Here is a 17518-nt window from a genome sequence, read left to right as displayed (position 1 = left end):
GGAGATGGTGATGGACTTCGGAAGACATCCTGCAGTACTCTCTGTTACTATTGATGGTGAGGACCTACACGTACCTGGAGAGGGGGGGTGCACCTGGACGACAGACTTGAGTGGAGAACCAACACAGAGGCTGTGTACAAGAAGGGCCAGAGTTGCCTCAACTTCCTGAGGAGACTGAGGTCCTTCGGAGTGTGCTGGCCTCTCCTTCACACGTTCTACCAGTCTGTTGTCACCGGTACAATCTTCCATGCGGTGGTGTGCTGGGGCAATGGCATCAACACCGGGTGATGCCAACAGGCTCGGTAAACTGATTGGAAAGCCTGGCTCTGTTATAGGAGTCAAACCGGACACACTGGAGGCTCTGGTGGAACAAAGGACCCAATGGAAAATCCTGGCAATTCTGGACAATGTTTCTCACCCTCTGCGTGCCACCTTGGCTGAACAGAGCAGCACTTTTAGTAACAGACTAGACAACCGTGCTGCTCCAAAGAGCGATAAATGGGGTCATTCTTACCCTCGGCCATTAGGCTCCATAATGAATCAAACTATAGCCGGGGGAGTGATGACCCCTCCTGTTAGACTGTTTGAGCTAACTTGTTTTTTTTTTACTGTTTCTTACTTCTCTTCTAATATTTGTATATCTTTTTTACTTGCAATGCTACTGTGACATTGTAATTTGCTTTGGGATCAGCAATTTATCTTAACTCAACCCATAATATCTGGTTCTCGTTCCACCCAGTCTCTGGAAAAAGCCTGTTTGCATTTACCCTATCTATACTCCTCATAATTTTGGATCCCAAATCACCTCTCAGTCTCCTGCGTCCCAAGGATTAAAGTCCTAACCCATTCAATCTTTCCTTATTAACTCAGGTCCTCCAGACCCGGCAACACCCTTGTAAATTTTCTCTGTACTCCTTCAACCTTACTTGCATCTCTCCTGTAGGTAGGTGACCAAAACTGCACGCGGTACTCCCAATGAGACCCCACCAACGTCTTATACAACTTCAGCAGAACATCCCATCTCTAGTGCTGGGTACTTAGATTTATGAAGGCCTGTGTGCCAAAAGCTTTCATTACGACCTGTGATGCTACTTTCAATGCATCATGGATCTGTATCCCCAGATCCTTTATAATTTATAAAGCAGTAAAGTGAATGTAGGTGCCTTGGGGAATTAACGTCGGGCAATGTGGAAATGGCTAAGGCCTTGAACGATTATCTTGTGTCGGTCTTCATGGTGGAGGACACATCTAACATGCGATGGATGTGATGGGAGGTGGGAACTTGAGTACAATCGGTGCCAACTGAAGAGGAAGCGATGAGCAGACTAGTGGGTCTAAAGCAGGGGTTCCCAACCTGAAGTCCCTTGCTTAATGGTATTGGCCCATGGCACTAAAACGGTTGGATGTGATGTATCCCAGGATGCCGAAAGAAATGGGAACGGCGAGGCATTTGGTGAGAAGTGGTTCCGTCAGGCAGACATGGCAGGGATTCACGAAGGACCATCCGTGTTTGATGACCTTCCTGAAGTTCCCTAAGGATAGGTAACTGATGGATTTCCAGAAGGTATTAGATTAAGGTGCTGGGTGGAAAAAAAAAACAACAGCCATAAGATATGGATATTTGGAGTTGCGGGTAAAGTATTAGTGTGGGTAGAGGATTGGTTGACCAGGAGAAGGCAGGGAGTTGGGTTAAATGGGTGTTTCTCTGTGTCGGCAGTCAGCAGAGTGCCACCGGTGTTAGTACCGTTCAGAATATCTGTTAACAAGTACAAAGGGCGCACCAGGTATCGTGCGTCCAGGTCTGCTGATGACACTAGGTGGAAATGCAAATTGTGCAGCGCGTGTGTCCGGAGCTCCTGCAGAGAGGTACGGATCGGTAAAGATGAGCGGGCGAGGAAGGGTACGGCAGGTGGAGTACAGCGTTGGCAAGTGCGAGCTTATCCACTTTGGAAGGAAAAGTAGATCAGTTCGTTATTTAAATGGTGAAAGTTTGCAGCACGGCTATTGTGCAGAGGGAATTAGGAGTGATTGTGTGTGAATTGTAAAGGCCGGTTTGCAGGGGCTCAAGAAGGCAAATGGAACCTTGTCCTTCAGTTCTCGAGGGATTGAAATTGAGAGCGGTGAGGTTATGCTGCAACTGTACGGGGTACTGGAGTACTGCGTGCAGTTCTGGTCTCCTAACTTGAGGATAGATATACAGTTGGCCTTCCTTATCTGCGAGTTCCGCGTGCGTGAATTCAACCAACCGCGAATCGAGAAAACCTGGAAGTGCTCTTCCAGCCCTTGTTTGATCGTGTACAGACTATTTTTCTTGTCATTATTCCCTAAACAATACAGTATAACAACTATTTACATAACATTTATATTGTATTAGGTATAAGTAATCTAGAGATGATTTAAAGTATACGGGAGGATGTGCGTAGGTTATCGTGGATGGGGATCGAAAAAAAACCAGAAGTTCTCTTACTAAGTCGGAACAGGTATATCCGGTATTATTTAGCGTCAGTTAGTCAAATGTTTGTCTTAGTATATAGTATATATTTTATCTTTCTATGAATATAAAACACTTAAGAAATGTATGTTTAAGCACCGGGTTGGGAACGGAAGTTCCCGAGTTCGATCCAGTGACAGACTGCTCCCGAGCGCGCTCTCCATCCGTGCCGGGTTGATGTGGAGGATCAAAACCCCAAAACCCAATAATTAAACCACTGCATTGCTTAGTAATAATTGTAGCTTTCATCGGGGCAGGGCTTTTCTCACTTTATCCTTTAAAATTGTTCCAATTGTTGACCGACTGTAACCTAAAGCTTTTCCAATGACTGATGGCGTTTCATTTCTTTCCGATCTCTTTATTATTTCCACTTTATTTTAAATCACGATCGTGATTATTTTCATGAACAGAAACACTGCGGATTCAGAGCTCTGCCGCTGGGTCCTAATGCCCACCGTACTGAGACAGGTTAAATAAGGTCCGCGGTTCCACTGGGTCCTAAGGTCCACCGCGTTTAGGCAGGTTGAATAAGGAACTTGAGCATCCGCGTTTTTTGGTATCCGCAAGGGGTCCCGGAACCAATCCCTCGCGGATAAGGAGGGCCGACTACTGCTTTCGGAGGAAGTTCACCAGGTTGATTTGCGAGATGAGAGGGTTAGCCTATGAGGAGATCTTTAGTTGCCTGGGACTATATCTGCTTGAATTTAGAAAAAATAAGAGCAGATCTTAATAAAAACATAACATTTTGAAATGGATATGTAAGATAGAGGCAGGAAGGTTGTTTCCACTGGTAGGTGAGACCAGAACCAGGAAACGTAATTTCAAGATTCAGGGGAATAGAACTGGGATGGAGATGAATTGAAATTACTTTTCCCGGAGAGTAGTCAAGCTGTGGAATTCTCTGCCCAGGGAAGCAGTAGAGGCTTCCTCGTAAGACACAGTTAGATTTTTGCAAAGTGGGGGAATTGAGGGTTGTGGGGTAAAGGCAGGTGGGTGGAGCTGAGTCCACGGTCAGATCAGCCATGATCTTATCGAATGGTGGAGCAGGTTCGACGGGCAGGACGGACGACTGCTGTTCCTGGTCCATTTGTTCTGATTGAATAGTGGAGCAGGTTCGACGGGTCGAATGAACAACTGCTGTTCCTATTCCTTGTATTCTTACTGAACGGTGGAGCAGGTTCGACGGGCCAGACTCCTGTTCCTGGTTCTTGCAGACCCGGGCATCTTGTGCGTGGGGGCTGCTTTTTGTATCTTGTGCTGTTGAGGACCAGTTCGGTCAGGTTGGTGCATTTAGGCCATTTTAAATGGATGAATATTGATTCCGTCGGGGAGGTGCTTTGGGAGTTGGAGTCAGTACCCCTTTCCAGTTGAAGGTAAGGATTGTGCGTCACATTTTGAATCTGTTCATTTGAGCTCTGAACATGCTTGGAAGTCGAGGTATTCGATGCCATTGAAGGTGGTGTTGTATTGGCACAGTAGCGTAGCAGTTAGCACAACGCTAATATGGTACAGGGAACCGGGTTCAATTCCCACCGCTGCCTGAAAGGAGTTTGTACCTTCTCCCCGAGATCAAGTGGGACTCCTCCCACAGTCTGTAGACGTACCGGTCGTTAGGCTAATTGTAAGTTGTCCTGTGATCAGGCTAGGGTTTAACTGGGTGATTGTTGGTGGCAACGGCTCGAAGAGCGGGAAGGGCCTATTCTGCCCTGTATATCAATAAATAAACTTTGAAATGCTCACCTCACTACAGGAAGGATGTGGAAACTATAGAGAGAGTGCAGAGGAGATTTACAAGGATGTTGCCTGGATTGGGGAGCGTGCCTTATGAGAATAGGCTGAGTGAACTTGGCCTTTACTCCTTGGAGAGACGGAGGATGAGAGGTGACCTGATAGAGGTGTATAAGATGATGAGAGGCATTGATCGTGTGGATAGCCAGAGGCTTTTTCCCAGGGCTACAATGGCTAACACAAGAGGGCGTGGTTTTAAAATGCTTGGAGGTAGGTACAGAGGGGACATCAGGGGTAAGTTTTTCACACAGAGAGTGGTGGCTGTGTGGAATGCACTGCTGGTGACGGTAGTGGAGGCAGATATAATGGGGTCTTTCAAGAGCCTCTTAGATAGGTACACGGAGCTTAGAAGAATAGAGGGTTATTCACCAGGGAAATTCTAGGCCAGCGGTCCCCAACCACCGGGCCGCGGACCGGTACCGGGCCGCAAAGCATGTGCTACAGGGCGTGAGGAAACGATACGAGTCAGCTGCACCTTTCCTCATTCCCTGTCACGCACTGGTGCACTTGAACACAGGGTTGCCAACTGTCCCATATTAGCCGGGACACCCCGTATATCGGGCTAAATTGGTTTGTCCCGTATTTCCCCCGCTAAGGTAGAGCGTTCCTATGAAACCTTCCGTGCCAAAATGACGTAAAGCGAAGAAGCAATTACCATTAATTTATATGGGGAAAAACTTCCGAGCGTTCCCAGACCCAAAAAAATAACCTAACAAATCATACCAAATAACACATAAAACCAAAAATAAATAACACTAACATGTAGTAAAAGCAGGAATGATATGATAAATACACAGCCTATATAAAGTAGAAATAATGTGTGTACGGTATAGTCGGGAAGATGAAGGCAAAACCGGTATGTGGGGGAAAAAAATTGGCACGTACACACGTGCGCACACAGGGGCCCGCCCAAGGCTTCATGGTCATGGTAGTCTTTCCTGGGGTAAAGTGTCCCGGGATTTGACTGCTACTTTTGTCCCTTATTTGGGAGTGGGAAAGTTGGCAACCCTGACTGTAAAAGACATATTACCATATAACCATATAACAATTACAGCACAGGAACAGGCCATCTCGGCCCTTCTAGTCTGTGCCGAACTCTTACTCTCACCTAGTCCCACCGACCTGCACTCAGCCCATAACCCTCCATTCCTTTCCTGTCCATGTAGCTGTCCAATTTAACTTTAAACGACAATATCGAAACTGCCTCAACCACTTCTGCTGGAAGCTCGTTCCACACAGCTACCACTCTCTGAGTAAAGAAGTTCCCCCTCATGTTACCCCTAAACTTTTGCCCTTTAACTCTCAACTCATGTCCTCTTGTTTGAATCTCCCCCACTCTCAATGGAAAAAGCCTATCCATGTCATCTCTATCAATCCCCCTTCATAATTTTAAACTCCTCTATCAAGTCCCCCCTCAACCTTCTACGCTCCAAAGAATAAAGACCCAACTTGTTCAACCTTTCTCTGTGACTTGGGAGATGAAACCCAGGTAACATTCTCCTAAATCTTCTCTGTACTCTCTCAATTTTGTTGACATCTTTCCTATAATTCGGTGACCGGAACTGTACACAATACTCCAAATTTGGCCTCACCAATGCCTTGTACAAATTCAACATTACATCCCAACTCCTGTACTCAATGCTCTGATTTATAAAGGCCAGCATACCAAAAAGCTTTCTTCAGGTGAGGTGAGTTTAACCCTAATTGAACACCCCTCCCCCCCCGGGTCAGCTGGTCCGCAAGAATATTGTCAATATTAAACCGGTCTGCGGTGCGAAAAAAGGTTGGGGACCCCTGTTCCGGGCAGTTTCTAGAGTAGGTTACATGGTCGGCAGAACATTGTGGGCCGAAGGGTCTGTAATGTGCTGTAGTCGGTTTCTATGTTTTCATAGTGTGAAAACTTGGGGGTGCTAATCATTGCCAGATCTGATCTTGTAATATAAATGTGTGCTGTAGAACTAATGGGATGTCCTGATAGTGGTGTCGTACTCCACTTGGAGTATATTCTGAAATGGGGGGGGGCCATTGGTTGCGTGTGTCTCTCTTTGCAACTCTCGACCAGTCCATTGGTATCAGGTGTTCTCAGCGTTGCACGTGACTCACTTGTGTGTGCTGTGGTCACCAGAGAAGCGGCTGCTAGGTACGAAGTCGTCTCTTATCCGACAAAATGAGAGACAGCTGGCGTCACGTTGAGACTGCCTTGGAGGAAGAGGCCCTTTCGACCCAACATTACGTGGCGTTTTATATCGTTAAAGATCAAAGGACAGTTCTGTATTCGGAATATATCTACAGTGCTTCCTTTGAATTCCATATAATTTTCACACCCACTCTACAGACACTCACCTTATGCCTCCAACCTGATGGCATGAACATTGACTTCTCTAACTTCCGCTAATGCCCCACCTCCCCCTCGTACCTCATCCATTATTTATTTATATACACACATTCTTTCTCTCTCTCTTCTTTTTCTCCCTCTGTCCCTCTGACTATACCCCTTGCCCACCCTCTGAGTTTTTCCCCCTCCCCCTTTTCCTTCTCCCTGGGCCTCCTGTCCCATGCTCCTCTCATATCCCTTTTGCCAATCACCTGTCCAGCTCTTGGCTCCATCCCTCCCCCTCCTGTCTTCTCCTATCATTTCGAATCTCCCCCCCCCCTCCCACTTTCAAACCTCTTACTAGCTCTTCCTTCAGTTAGTCCTGACGAAGGGTCCCGGCCCAAAACGTCGACTGTACCTCCTCCTAGAGATGCTGCCTGGCCTGCTGCGTTCACCAGCAACTTTGATGTGTGTTGCTCGAATTTCCAGCATCTGCAGAATTCCTCATGTTTGCGTTTTTAAATTATCATTGTCTGGTTTTCCAATTAACTGTGGTTCACAGTTCTAGGAACCTGCATTTCAGATTTAATCTGCATATTCAGATCTAGGTTGCTGAAGTTAATATCTTCCTATACACCCCCAAGTCCATAACAGTGTGATTTTTTTTTCATCCATTACTGCAACTTGCTATGCTGGTTGTATACCAGATGTCAGTCTAGTTTGTGAAGTGTTAATCCCAAATTTCCACCCTGTTTCGTCACAAGATTCATTCCTTTTTTTTTTGCTGAGTTGTAAGAAGGAACATCAGTGTTACCGTTTGCATTTGGAAAATGTAATTTCCTGGATTTTTCATTGTGTGAAGGAAGTTAGTGGTGTACAATTCTCCCAATTAAATTTATTAATAACTGATAACATTAAGGGAGAGGCTTGCTTGCTGAGTAACTAAACCTTGCAGACAAAGGAAGGTTATTTGGATTTGACTTCGGACAGATGATCTCAGATTTGTTATTTGGATTTGACTTCGGACTGATGATTTCAGATTCTGGGGTAACTGAGAGAGAGAGATCAGTTAAGGCTCTTGGCTTCTGTTGTTGATTTGGTGTACGTAGGAATTGAGGATGAAGGAACATAATGCCAAGATTTGATCAGCTATAATAGAGTCATAAAAAAAGTACAGTACAGAAACAGGCCCTTCAACCCATCTAATCTGTGCCGAACCATTTAAATTGCCTACTGCCATCAAACTGCATCTGGTCTATAGCCCTGCTATTCACGTACCTATCCAAACTTCTTTTAAACGTTGAAATCAGACTGATTAATTCATGCTGATACAATTGTATTTCTGTGTTATATTGACTGTCCTGTTGTACATACTATTTATTATAAATTGCACATTTAGACAGAGAGGTAGCGTAAAGATCTTTACTCGTGTATGCGAAGGATGTAGGTAATAAAGTCAACTCAATCGAGCTCGCATCCACCATTTGCGATGGCAGCTCATTCCATGCTCTCTCAGCCTCACCTTCCGAGTGAAGGAATTCCCCCTCATGTTCCCCTTAACCTCCTCACCTTTCACCCTTAAACCATGGCCTCTGGTTGTAGTCACACCCAACCTCAGTGTGGAAGAAGTCTGCTTGCATTTACCCTAGATCCCTCAGAATTTTGTGCACCTCTGTCAAATCTCTTCTTAATCTTCTATGTTCCAAGGAATAAAACACAGAATCATGGAAAACCTACAGCACAATACAGGCCCTTCGGCCCACAAAGTTGTGCCGAATATGTGCCTACCTTAGAAATTACTGGGCTTAACTATAGCCCTCTATTTTCCTAAGCTCCAGCCCTTTTTTCTAAGCTAAAGTCCTAACCTATTCAATCTTTCCTTATCACTCAGGTCCTCCAGTCCTGGCACCACCCATATAAATTTTCTCTGTACTCTTTCAACCTTACTAATATCTTTCCTGTAGGTAGGCGACTGAAACTGCACGCGATACTCCAAATTTACTGCTGTCTTATAGAACTTCAGCATGACACCCCAATTCCTGCGTTCAGTACGCAAACACGAGGAAATCTGCAGATGCTGGAATTTCAAGCAACACAGATAGAAGTTGCTGCTGAACGCAGCAGGCCAGGCAGCATCTCTAGGAAGAGGTACAGTCGACGTTTCAGGCCGAGACCCTTCGTCCGAAATGTCGACTGTACCTCTTCCTAGAGATGCTGCCTGGCCTGCTGCGTTCACCAGCAACTCTTACGTGTGTTCCTGTATTCAGTACCTTGATTTATGAAGGCCAAACTGCCAGAAGCTTTCTTCGTGACCCTGTCTGCCCACTTTCGGTGAATTATGGACCTGTATCCATGGAAATGGGTGACCAAAACAGAGCCTCGGCACCTGTAGGAAGAGAAACCAGTTAATGACTGGGCTCGGGGCTGGTGCTGACGAGAATAATGTTGTGCGGTGCCCAGTGGAGTGGCCAGTGTTATTACTGGACCTCATCAACTGTACTAACGAATCAGGCCCAAGCAAGAAATGGTTTGAATTGCCAAGTCGTGAGATCCAATCTTTCTGTCACAACAGTAACCTCACTCTACTCTGGAAATAATGCTTTCTGCTATGGGTTTCTGTTCTTGTTCGCCATTATCTGCAGTTAATTGTTACAAGGGCCACTTAGTGGTGCAGTTTTGATTTTGGCACATTTTAAGCAGAAGTGTCTCTTTTTTTTTTCCCCAGAACTCTGTTCGGGGTTAGGTGGCACTGATCAATTTCATTTCTTTCCTTTCCCCAGTTACGGTTGAACAGCATAAAGAAACTGTCCACAATTGCCTTGGCCTTGGGCGTTGAGCGTACCCGGAGTGAGCTGCTCCCATTTCTGACCGGTAGGTACAAAGCCGCGCGTGGTTGGGCTGCCTCGGTCTGAACAGTCGCCTGTCCGGGCTTGGTTGCGGGCGGCCTCTCCTGTTGGTGCTGTGCTCCAGTTTTGGATCAGCGGAATTACAGGCTGAACATTTTGAGTACTATTGGGTGGGGGGGGGGAATGACCTGGCACTGAGTCTGGCCCTGTGGCTCGGAAGGGTAGGGCACTGAAGAGGATGGCAGCAGTGATAGGGGAGTCTATAGTTAGCGGGACAGATAGGTTATTCTGTGGGCACTAAAAGGAAACATGGGTGGTAGTTTGGCTCCCAGGTGCTGGGTTCTGGACGCATCTGTGATACCCCAAGATGGGAAGGTGAGCAGCTAGAAGTCTTGGTACATATGGGAACCAGTGACATAGGTAGAGAGAGCGAGGAGGTCCTGAAAACAGAATACAGGGAGTACAGAAGGAAGTTGAAGAGCCCCAGGACCTCAAGGGTAGTAATCTCGGGATTGTTGCCTGTACCACGTGACAGTGAGGATAGGAATAGAATGAGGTGGCAGATAAATGTGTGGCTGAAGAATTGGAGCAGGAAGCAGGGATTCAGATTTCTGGATCATTGGGAGCACTTCTGGGGCAGGTGTGACCTGTACAAAATGGATGGGTTGCCCTTGCATTCGAGGGGGACCAGTGTTCTGAGTGGAGTTAAGAAGCTACAAGGATATAAAGACGCTGTGGGAACTATGGTGAATCTGTGGAATTCTCTGCCCCAGGAAACAGTTGAGGCCAGTTCGTTGGCTATATTTAAGAGGGAGTTAGATATGGCCCTTGTGGCTACGGGGATCAGGGGGTATGGAGGGAAGGCTGGGGCGGGGTTCTGAATTGGATGATCAGCCATGATCATACTGAATGTTGGTGCAGGCTCGAAGGGCCGAATAGCCTACTCCTGCGCCTATTTTCTATGTTTCTATGTCAGAGTCACCTCTCCACTGATTTCTCGTTTCGATGCAGACACCATTTACGATGAAGACGAGGTGCTGCTGGCCTTGGCGGAGCAACTAGGGAGCTTCACGGTGCTCGTTGGCGGACCGGAGTACGTTCACTGTTTGCTGGTAAGAGCGGACGTACGATTACAAAGCACTGCACAGAACCGTCAATGCCATTGAAGTGGTATTACTGTCTTAATAAAGGTTAATTTCCAGAAGCTGATTCTCAAAGCAGCAGGGTTCCACAGGCAATGATAAAGCAAGTGACTTAATAATTAGTCATAGAAAAGTTCAGCACATGTTCCCCTGAAACATTTCACCTTTTATCCTTAACCTATGACCTCTAGCTTCAGTCTCACCCAACCTCAGTGGACAGTGGCTGCTTACGTTTACCTGGTCTAAACCCCGCATAATTTTGTCTCCCTCTATCACATCCCTTTGCAATGTTCTATGTTCCAAGTTATAAAGTCCTAACATATTCAGTCTTTCCATATAACTCAGGTCCTCCAGATCTGGCAGTGTCCCTGTAAGCTTTCTTTGTTATGGTAGGTTGCTTGAATGAGGGGTAAATGGACACATACAGAACCCTCTCTGCTTTTATTGTTTGCAATAAAATCTTTGAGACAGATGAGGCTTTGTGTCACCCCCAACATACTTGTAAGCACGAGAAAGTCTGCTGGTGCCGGAAATCCAAAGCGACTCTCACAAAACGCTGGAGGAACTCAGCAGCTCAGGCAGTGGCTATGGAAAAGAGTAAACGGTCGACGTTTCGGGCCGAGACCCTCCTTCAGGACCTGGTTGAAATATTAACATAGAAAGTAGGTGCAGGAGTAGGCCATTCGGCCCTTCGAGCCTGCACCGCCATTTATTATGATCATGGCTGATCATCCAACTCAGAACCCCGCCCCAGCCTTCCCTCCGTACCCCCTGATCCCTTTAGCCACAAGGGCCATATCTAACTCCCTCTTAAATATAGCCAATGAACTGGCCTCAACTGCTTCCTGTGGCAGAGAATTCCACAGATTCACCACTCTCTGTGTGAAGAAGTTTTTCCTAATCTCAGTCCTAAAAGGCTTCCCCTTTATCCTCAAACTGTGACCCCTTGTTCTGGACTTCCCCAACATCGGGAACAATCTTCCTGCATCTAGCCTGTCCAATCCCTTTAGGATTTTATACGTTTCAATCAGATCCCCCCTCAATCTTCTAAATTCCAACAAGTACAAGCCCAGTTCATCCAGTCTTTCATCATATGAAAGTCCTGCCATCCCAGGAATCAATCTGGTGAACCTTCTTTGTACTCCCTCTATGGCAAGGATGTCTTTCCTCAGATTAGGGGACCAAAACTGCACACAATACTCCAGGTGTGGTCTCACCAAGGCCTTGTACAACTGCAGTAGTACCTCCCTGCTCCTGTACTCGAATCCTCTCGCTATAAATGCCAGCATACCATTCGCCTTTTTCACCGCCTGCTGTACCTGCATGCCCACTTTCAATGACTGGTGTATAATGACACCCAGGTCTCGTTGCACCTCCCCTTTTCCTAATCGGCCACCATTCAGATAATAATCTGTTTTCCTGTTCTTGCCACCAAAGTGGATAACCTCACATTTATCCACATTAAATTGTATCTGCCATGAATTTGCCCACTCACCTAACCTATCCAAGTCAGCCTGCATCCTCTTAGCATCCTCCTCACAGCTAACACTGCCGCCCAGCTTCGTGTCATCCACAAACTTGGAGATGCTGCATTTAATTCCCTCATCCAAGCCATTAATATATATTGTAAACAACTGGGGTCCCAGCACTGAGCCTTGCGGTACCCCGCTAGTCACCGCCTGCCATTCTGAAAAGGTCCCGTTTATTCCCACTCTCTGCTTCCTGTCTGCTAACCAATTCTCTATCCACATCAATTCCTTAACCCCAATACCGTGTTATATTAACCATATAACAATTACAGCACGGAAACAGGCCATCTCGGCCCTTCTGGTCCGTGCCGAACTCTTACTCTCACCTAGTCCCACCGACCTGCACTCAGCCCATAACCCTCCATTCCTTTCCTGTCCATATATCTATCCAATTTAACTTTAAACGACAACATCGAACCTGCCTCAACCACTTCTGCTGGAAGCTCGTTCCACACAGCTACCACTCTCTGAGTAAAGAAGTTCCCCCTCATTGGAGGGGTGTATCATTCAGAATCGCTACACAGTGAAGTGTAGTTACTCTACTCCTGATTCAGGTTCACCCGCGCAGCCTGTTGGAAAACGTACACGGACTGATACCGTCCCCCGAACACTGAAACCTCTGCTCTGTATTGATCAATTATATGTTCAGCATGAGCCAAACCGGGGGAAAACAAAACACAGATTTTAATGCCCAGATGCTGTGGTCCTATGCATTAAATATTTATTTGAAATAACATCCTTGCATTGTTCTTAAATACTCATAATGGGGAACAAGATTCTGAAATTAAACAATGAGGGCCTCAGGCTATTAGATTATGAGGACACTCAGTCCTCTTTTATTGTCATTTAGAAATGCATACATGCATTAAGAAATGATACAATGTTTCTCCGGAGTGATATCACAGAAAACAGGACAGACCAAAGACTAACACTAACAGAACCACATAATTATAACATATAGTTACAGCAGTGCAAAGCAATACCATAATTTGATGAAGAACAGACCATGGGCACGGTAAAAAAAAAAGTCTCAAAGTCCCCGAGTCGATCGACTCCCGAGTCCCCGATAGCAGGCGGCAAAAGGGAGAAACTCCCTGCCATAAACCTCCAGGCACCGTCAACTTGCCGATGCCTTGAAAGCAGCCGACCCCAGCCGACACCGAGTCCGTCCATCCGAAAACTTCGAGCTTCCGACCAGCCCCTCCAATACAGCCTCCCGAGCGCCATCCTCTGCCGAGCGCCTTCGACCTCTCCCCGGCCGCTGAAACACGCAAAGCCGAGGATTTCGGGGCCTTCAGCTCCGGAGATTCCGGTTACCACACAGTAGCAGCGGCAGCGAAGCAGGCATTTCAGAAGTCTTCCAGATGTTCCTCTGTACTCTCACGTCTATCTCCACATCAAATCAGGATTGTACACGGTCCCCTACTTGACAGATAACAGATATTCATCACCGAAGTGGCCGCGTGCCACTTACAGGGCATGGTTCAAATTAAAATGATTTTCAGTGATCAGTTCATCTTTGGGCAGTTCAGAATTAAAAATAATGAAATGAATTTATTAAATCACCAAGGTAAACTGTAATGCTGGATCAATAAGTAGACGTTGAGGGTGCAGGTGAGGTTTAACCAGGATGCTGCCTGGTTTAGAGGAAGTGTTGCAACTTCATCAAACTGGATAGGCCACGTCTGGAGTACTACACGCAGTTCTGGTTGTCCCATGATAGGAAAAATTTTGGGGCTTTGGGGACGATGCAGAAGAGGTTCACCAGAACGCTGCCTGGTTTGGAGGACGTGTGATCACGAGAGGCTGAATAAACTTGGGTTGTCTTCTCTGAAGCCCCGGAGGCTGAGGGGAGATCTGATAGAGGTTTGTAAGTTTATAGATAGAGTAGACAGGAGTAATACGCGTCAAAGTTGCTGGTGAACGCAGCAGGCCAGGCAGCACCTCTAGGAAGAGGTACAGTCGACGTTTTAGGCCGAGACCCTTCATCAGGACAGGAGTATCTGTTTCCCGGGGTTGAAATGTTTAACACCAGAGGGCAGGCGTTGAAGGTGAGGGGGGGATGTGAGGAGTAAGTTTTTTTTAACCCAGATTGGTGAATACACTGCCTGGTGTGGTGGTAGAGGCAAATACATTAGAGGCTTTTAAGAAACTTATGGATAGGCACATGGGTATGAGAAAGATGGAGGGAGATGGACGTTGTGTAGGTGGGAGGGATTAGATTTTGGTGGTTTTTGATTTTCTTTTTAGCTGGTTCAGCACAACATTATGGGCCGAATGGCCTGTTGCTGTATTTTACTGTTCAATGTTCTACTTTATTGTTTGAAGTGATTCCAAATTAGACATTCCAGCGTTCAGTGTGTTGAGTGTAGAGAGTGTGTATGTTCTTTTTGTATTGATAATCTGATCGCTCCTTTCAAAAATGTTTTCTTCTTGTGTAGAATTACCTGCGAGTGCAGGCAGAGAATTCTTAAAGCATTTACGTCAGGAGTCCAGTTCGCTCATGGAGTTCTTGTGGTGGGTGGGTGGGGGCTGTATATAAAATATCACAGACTTTCAGCAGTGTTTCTTGAAGAACGCTGAGATGGCATGGCTTTGTATTACAGAAAATAGCAATTCAGAAACGTTTTCTCGGAGCCCCTGGTGATGCCTGCAACTCTAAACTGAAACATGGGCACAGTTGTTTGAATAGTTCCATAAGATATAGGAGCAGAATTAGAGGCCATTTGGGCCATCGAGCCTTCTGCACTGATCTGTTTTCCCCTCTCAACCCCAGTCTCCTGCCTTCTTCATGCCCTGACTAATCAAGAGTCTTTAAATCATTGGCTGATCCTTCTTTCCCCTCCTCAGCCCCACTCCCCAGTCCTCTCCCCGTAACCTTTGATGCCAAGCCCAATCAAGAACCTATCAGTCTCTGCCTTAAATACACCCAACGACTCGGCCTCCACAGCCGCCTGTGGCAACGAATTCCACATATTCACCACCCTCTGGCTAAAGAAATTCCTCCTCATCGCCGATCTGAAAGGGCGTCCCTGTATTGTGGTGCTTTGTCCTCTAGCCTTAGACTCCCCCACCATAAGAAGTATCCTCTCCACATCCACTCTATTCAGACCTTTCAACATTCGATAGGTTTCAATGAGGTCTTTTCTCATTCTTCTGAACTCCAGCGCGGACAGGCCCAGAGCCATCAAACGCTCCTCACATGAAAAGCCTTTCATTCCCAGGATTGCTTTTGCGAACCTCCTTTAAACCCTTTCCAATGTCAGCACATCCTTTCTCAGATGAGGGACCCAAAGCTCCTCACAATACTCTAAATGAGACCTCACCAATACCTTATGAAACCTTAACATTACATCCCTGCTTTTATATTCTAGTCCTCTTGAAATGACTGCTAACATTGCATTTGCCTTCCTCAGCCTGCAAGTTAACCTTTAGTTAACCCTGCATGAGGACTCCCAAGTCCCTTTGCACCTCGGATTCTTGAATTTTCTCCCAATTTAGAAAGTAGTTTACACTTTTATTTCTTCTAGCAAAGCGGATGACCATGGACTTCCCTCAGATTTTGGCAAAATTATTATGACAGGTAGCTTCATATTTATTTGCATATTAAAACCTCATAGGATTAACAATTATTGGTACTTAATTTGAAGATGGAGTAGTAATTGCTGATAATTAGGAACGTGTTGGTGTAATTTCCATTTATTTAATATTAGTGCAGTGTTTTCTGGTGAGGAACCTTGGGAATTTCTGTGATTGAGAAAGTATGTGCTTGGATTTATACAGCGTTCGATAGTTTGTGTTTTGTCCTCAAGCATGCAAGTACAGCAGGCAGTGAAGAAAGCTAATGGCATGTTGGCCTTCATAACAAGGGGAATTGAGTATGAGCAAAGAGGTCCTTCTGCAGCTGTACAGGGCCCTGGTGAAACCCCACCTGGAGTACTGTGTGCAGTTTTGGTCTCCAAATTTGAGGAAGGACATTCTTGCTATTGAGGGAGTGCAGCGTAGGTTCACAAGGTTAATTCCCGGGATGGCGGGACTGTCATATGTCGAAAGATTGGAGCGACTGGGCTTGTATACACTGGAATTTAGAAGGCTGAGAGGGGATCTGATTGAAACATATAAGATTATTAAGGGATTGGACATGCTGGGGGCAGGAAGCACGTTCCCGCTGATGGGTGAGTCCAGAACCAGAGGCCACAGTTTAAGAATAAGGGGTAGGCCATTTAGAACAGAATTGATGAAAAACTTTTTCACCCAGAGAGTGGTGGATATATGGAATGCTCTGCCCCAGAAGGCTGTGGAGGCCAAGTCTCTGGATGCTTTCAAAAAAGAGATATCTTAAAGATAGCGGAATCAAAGGTTATGGGGATAAGGCAGGAACTGGATACTGATTGTGAATGATCAGCCATGATCTCAGTGAATGGCAGTGCTGGCTCGAAGGGCCGAATGGCCTCCACCTATTGTCTATTGTCTATATCTTTCTGCCTTTAAATGTTTCTCTGTCTCATTTTCTTTAATTCCCCATTCTCAGCAATTTAAGAATTTATCTTAAAGATTGTTTCTAAATATTGTGTTTCTTAGAAGTAGAGTAAAAAGAACGTGTGTTTCAGTGTAATTCTTTCCCACTGATTAGCCTCCCTTGGAGAGCCTGGCAACGGTGGAAGAAACGGTGGTACGAGATAAAGCTGTCGACTCGCTGCGAGCCATCTCCCACGAGCACTCTCCTGCAGACCTAGAGGTCCACTTTGTGCCGCTGGTCAAACGCCTGGCTTGTGGCGACTGGTTCACGTCCAGGACTTCGGCATGCGGTCTTTTCAGTGTCTGCTACCCTCGGGTGTCCAGCTCTGTGAAGGCCGAGCTGCGCCAGTAAGTACTTTCTTCCCTTGGAATGCTGCAGACGTACGTGATAGGGGTTAGCTAGGAATGCTCCAGTATCGTCGTAGAAAATCCACATCCTGTAGTATCGCTCGTTATGTACCGTGGCGAGAGGGCGATCGTGGGTCTTTCCGTGGACATGATTGTTCTTGGCGAAGTTTTCTACCGAAGTGGTTTGCCATCGCCTCCTTTCTGGGCGGCGTGTGTCTTTACAGGGCGGGTGACCCCCTCCCCCAGCCCATTATCAATACCCTTCAGAGACTGTCTGCCTGGCGTCAGTGTCAGGAGTTGAGATCTGCACCAGTCTCTCATACAACCATCCACCACCTGCTCCCACAGCTTCACGTGACCCTGATCGGGGTGGGGAGGGCTAAGCGGGTGCTACACCTTGCCCGAGGGTGACCTGCAGCCTAGCGGAGGGAAGGAGCGCCTTACACCTCCTTTGGCACGGACGTATTTCCTCCCTGCTGCCCAATTTCGGTATAATTTGGTTTTATTGGAGATGGAGACCTGCTACCACCATGGTGGACAGG

The 17518-nt window shown here is 46.4% G+C and overlaps 1 protein-coding gene across 1 annotated transcript in view; it reads left to right on the top strand.

Annotated features, from left to right (window-relative positions):
• Nucleotides 1–17518, top strand: part of ppp2r1ba (protein phosphatase 2, regulatory subunit A, beta a) — a 90702-nt gene that overhangs the window by 16507 nt on the left and 56677 nt on the right. Inside the window, exons 2-4 of the mRNA XM_072238565.1 lie at nt 9374–9464; nt 10451–10551; nt 16744–16976. Of these exons, the coding sequence (XP_072094666.1) occupies nt 9374–9464; nt 10451–10551; nt 16744–16976 (425 nt within the window). The remainder of the gene's footprint in view (nt 1–9373; nt 9465–10450; nt 10552–16743; nt 16977–17518) is intronic.

The sequence above is a fragment of the Mobula birostris genome, chromosome 20, assembly GCF_030028105.1.
Source record: "Mobula birostris isolate sMobBir1 chromosome 20, sMobBir1.hap1, whole genome shotgun sequence".
Lineage (NCBI taxonomy): Eukaryota > Metazoa > Chordata > Chondrichthyes > Myliobatiformes > Myliobatidae > Mobula > Mobula birostris.
This window is presented reverse-complemented; position numbering and strand designations above follow the sequence as displayed.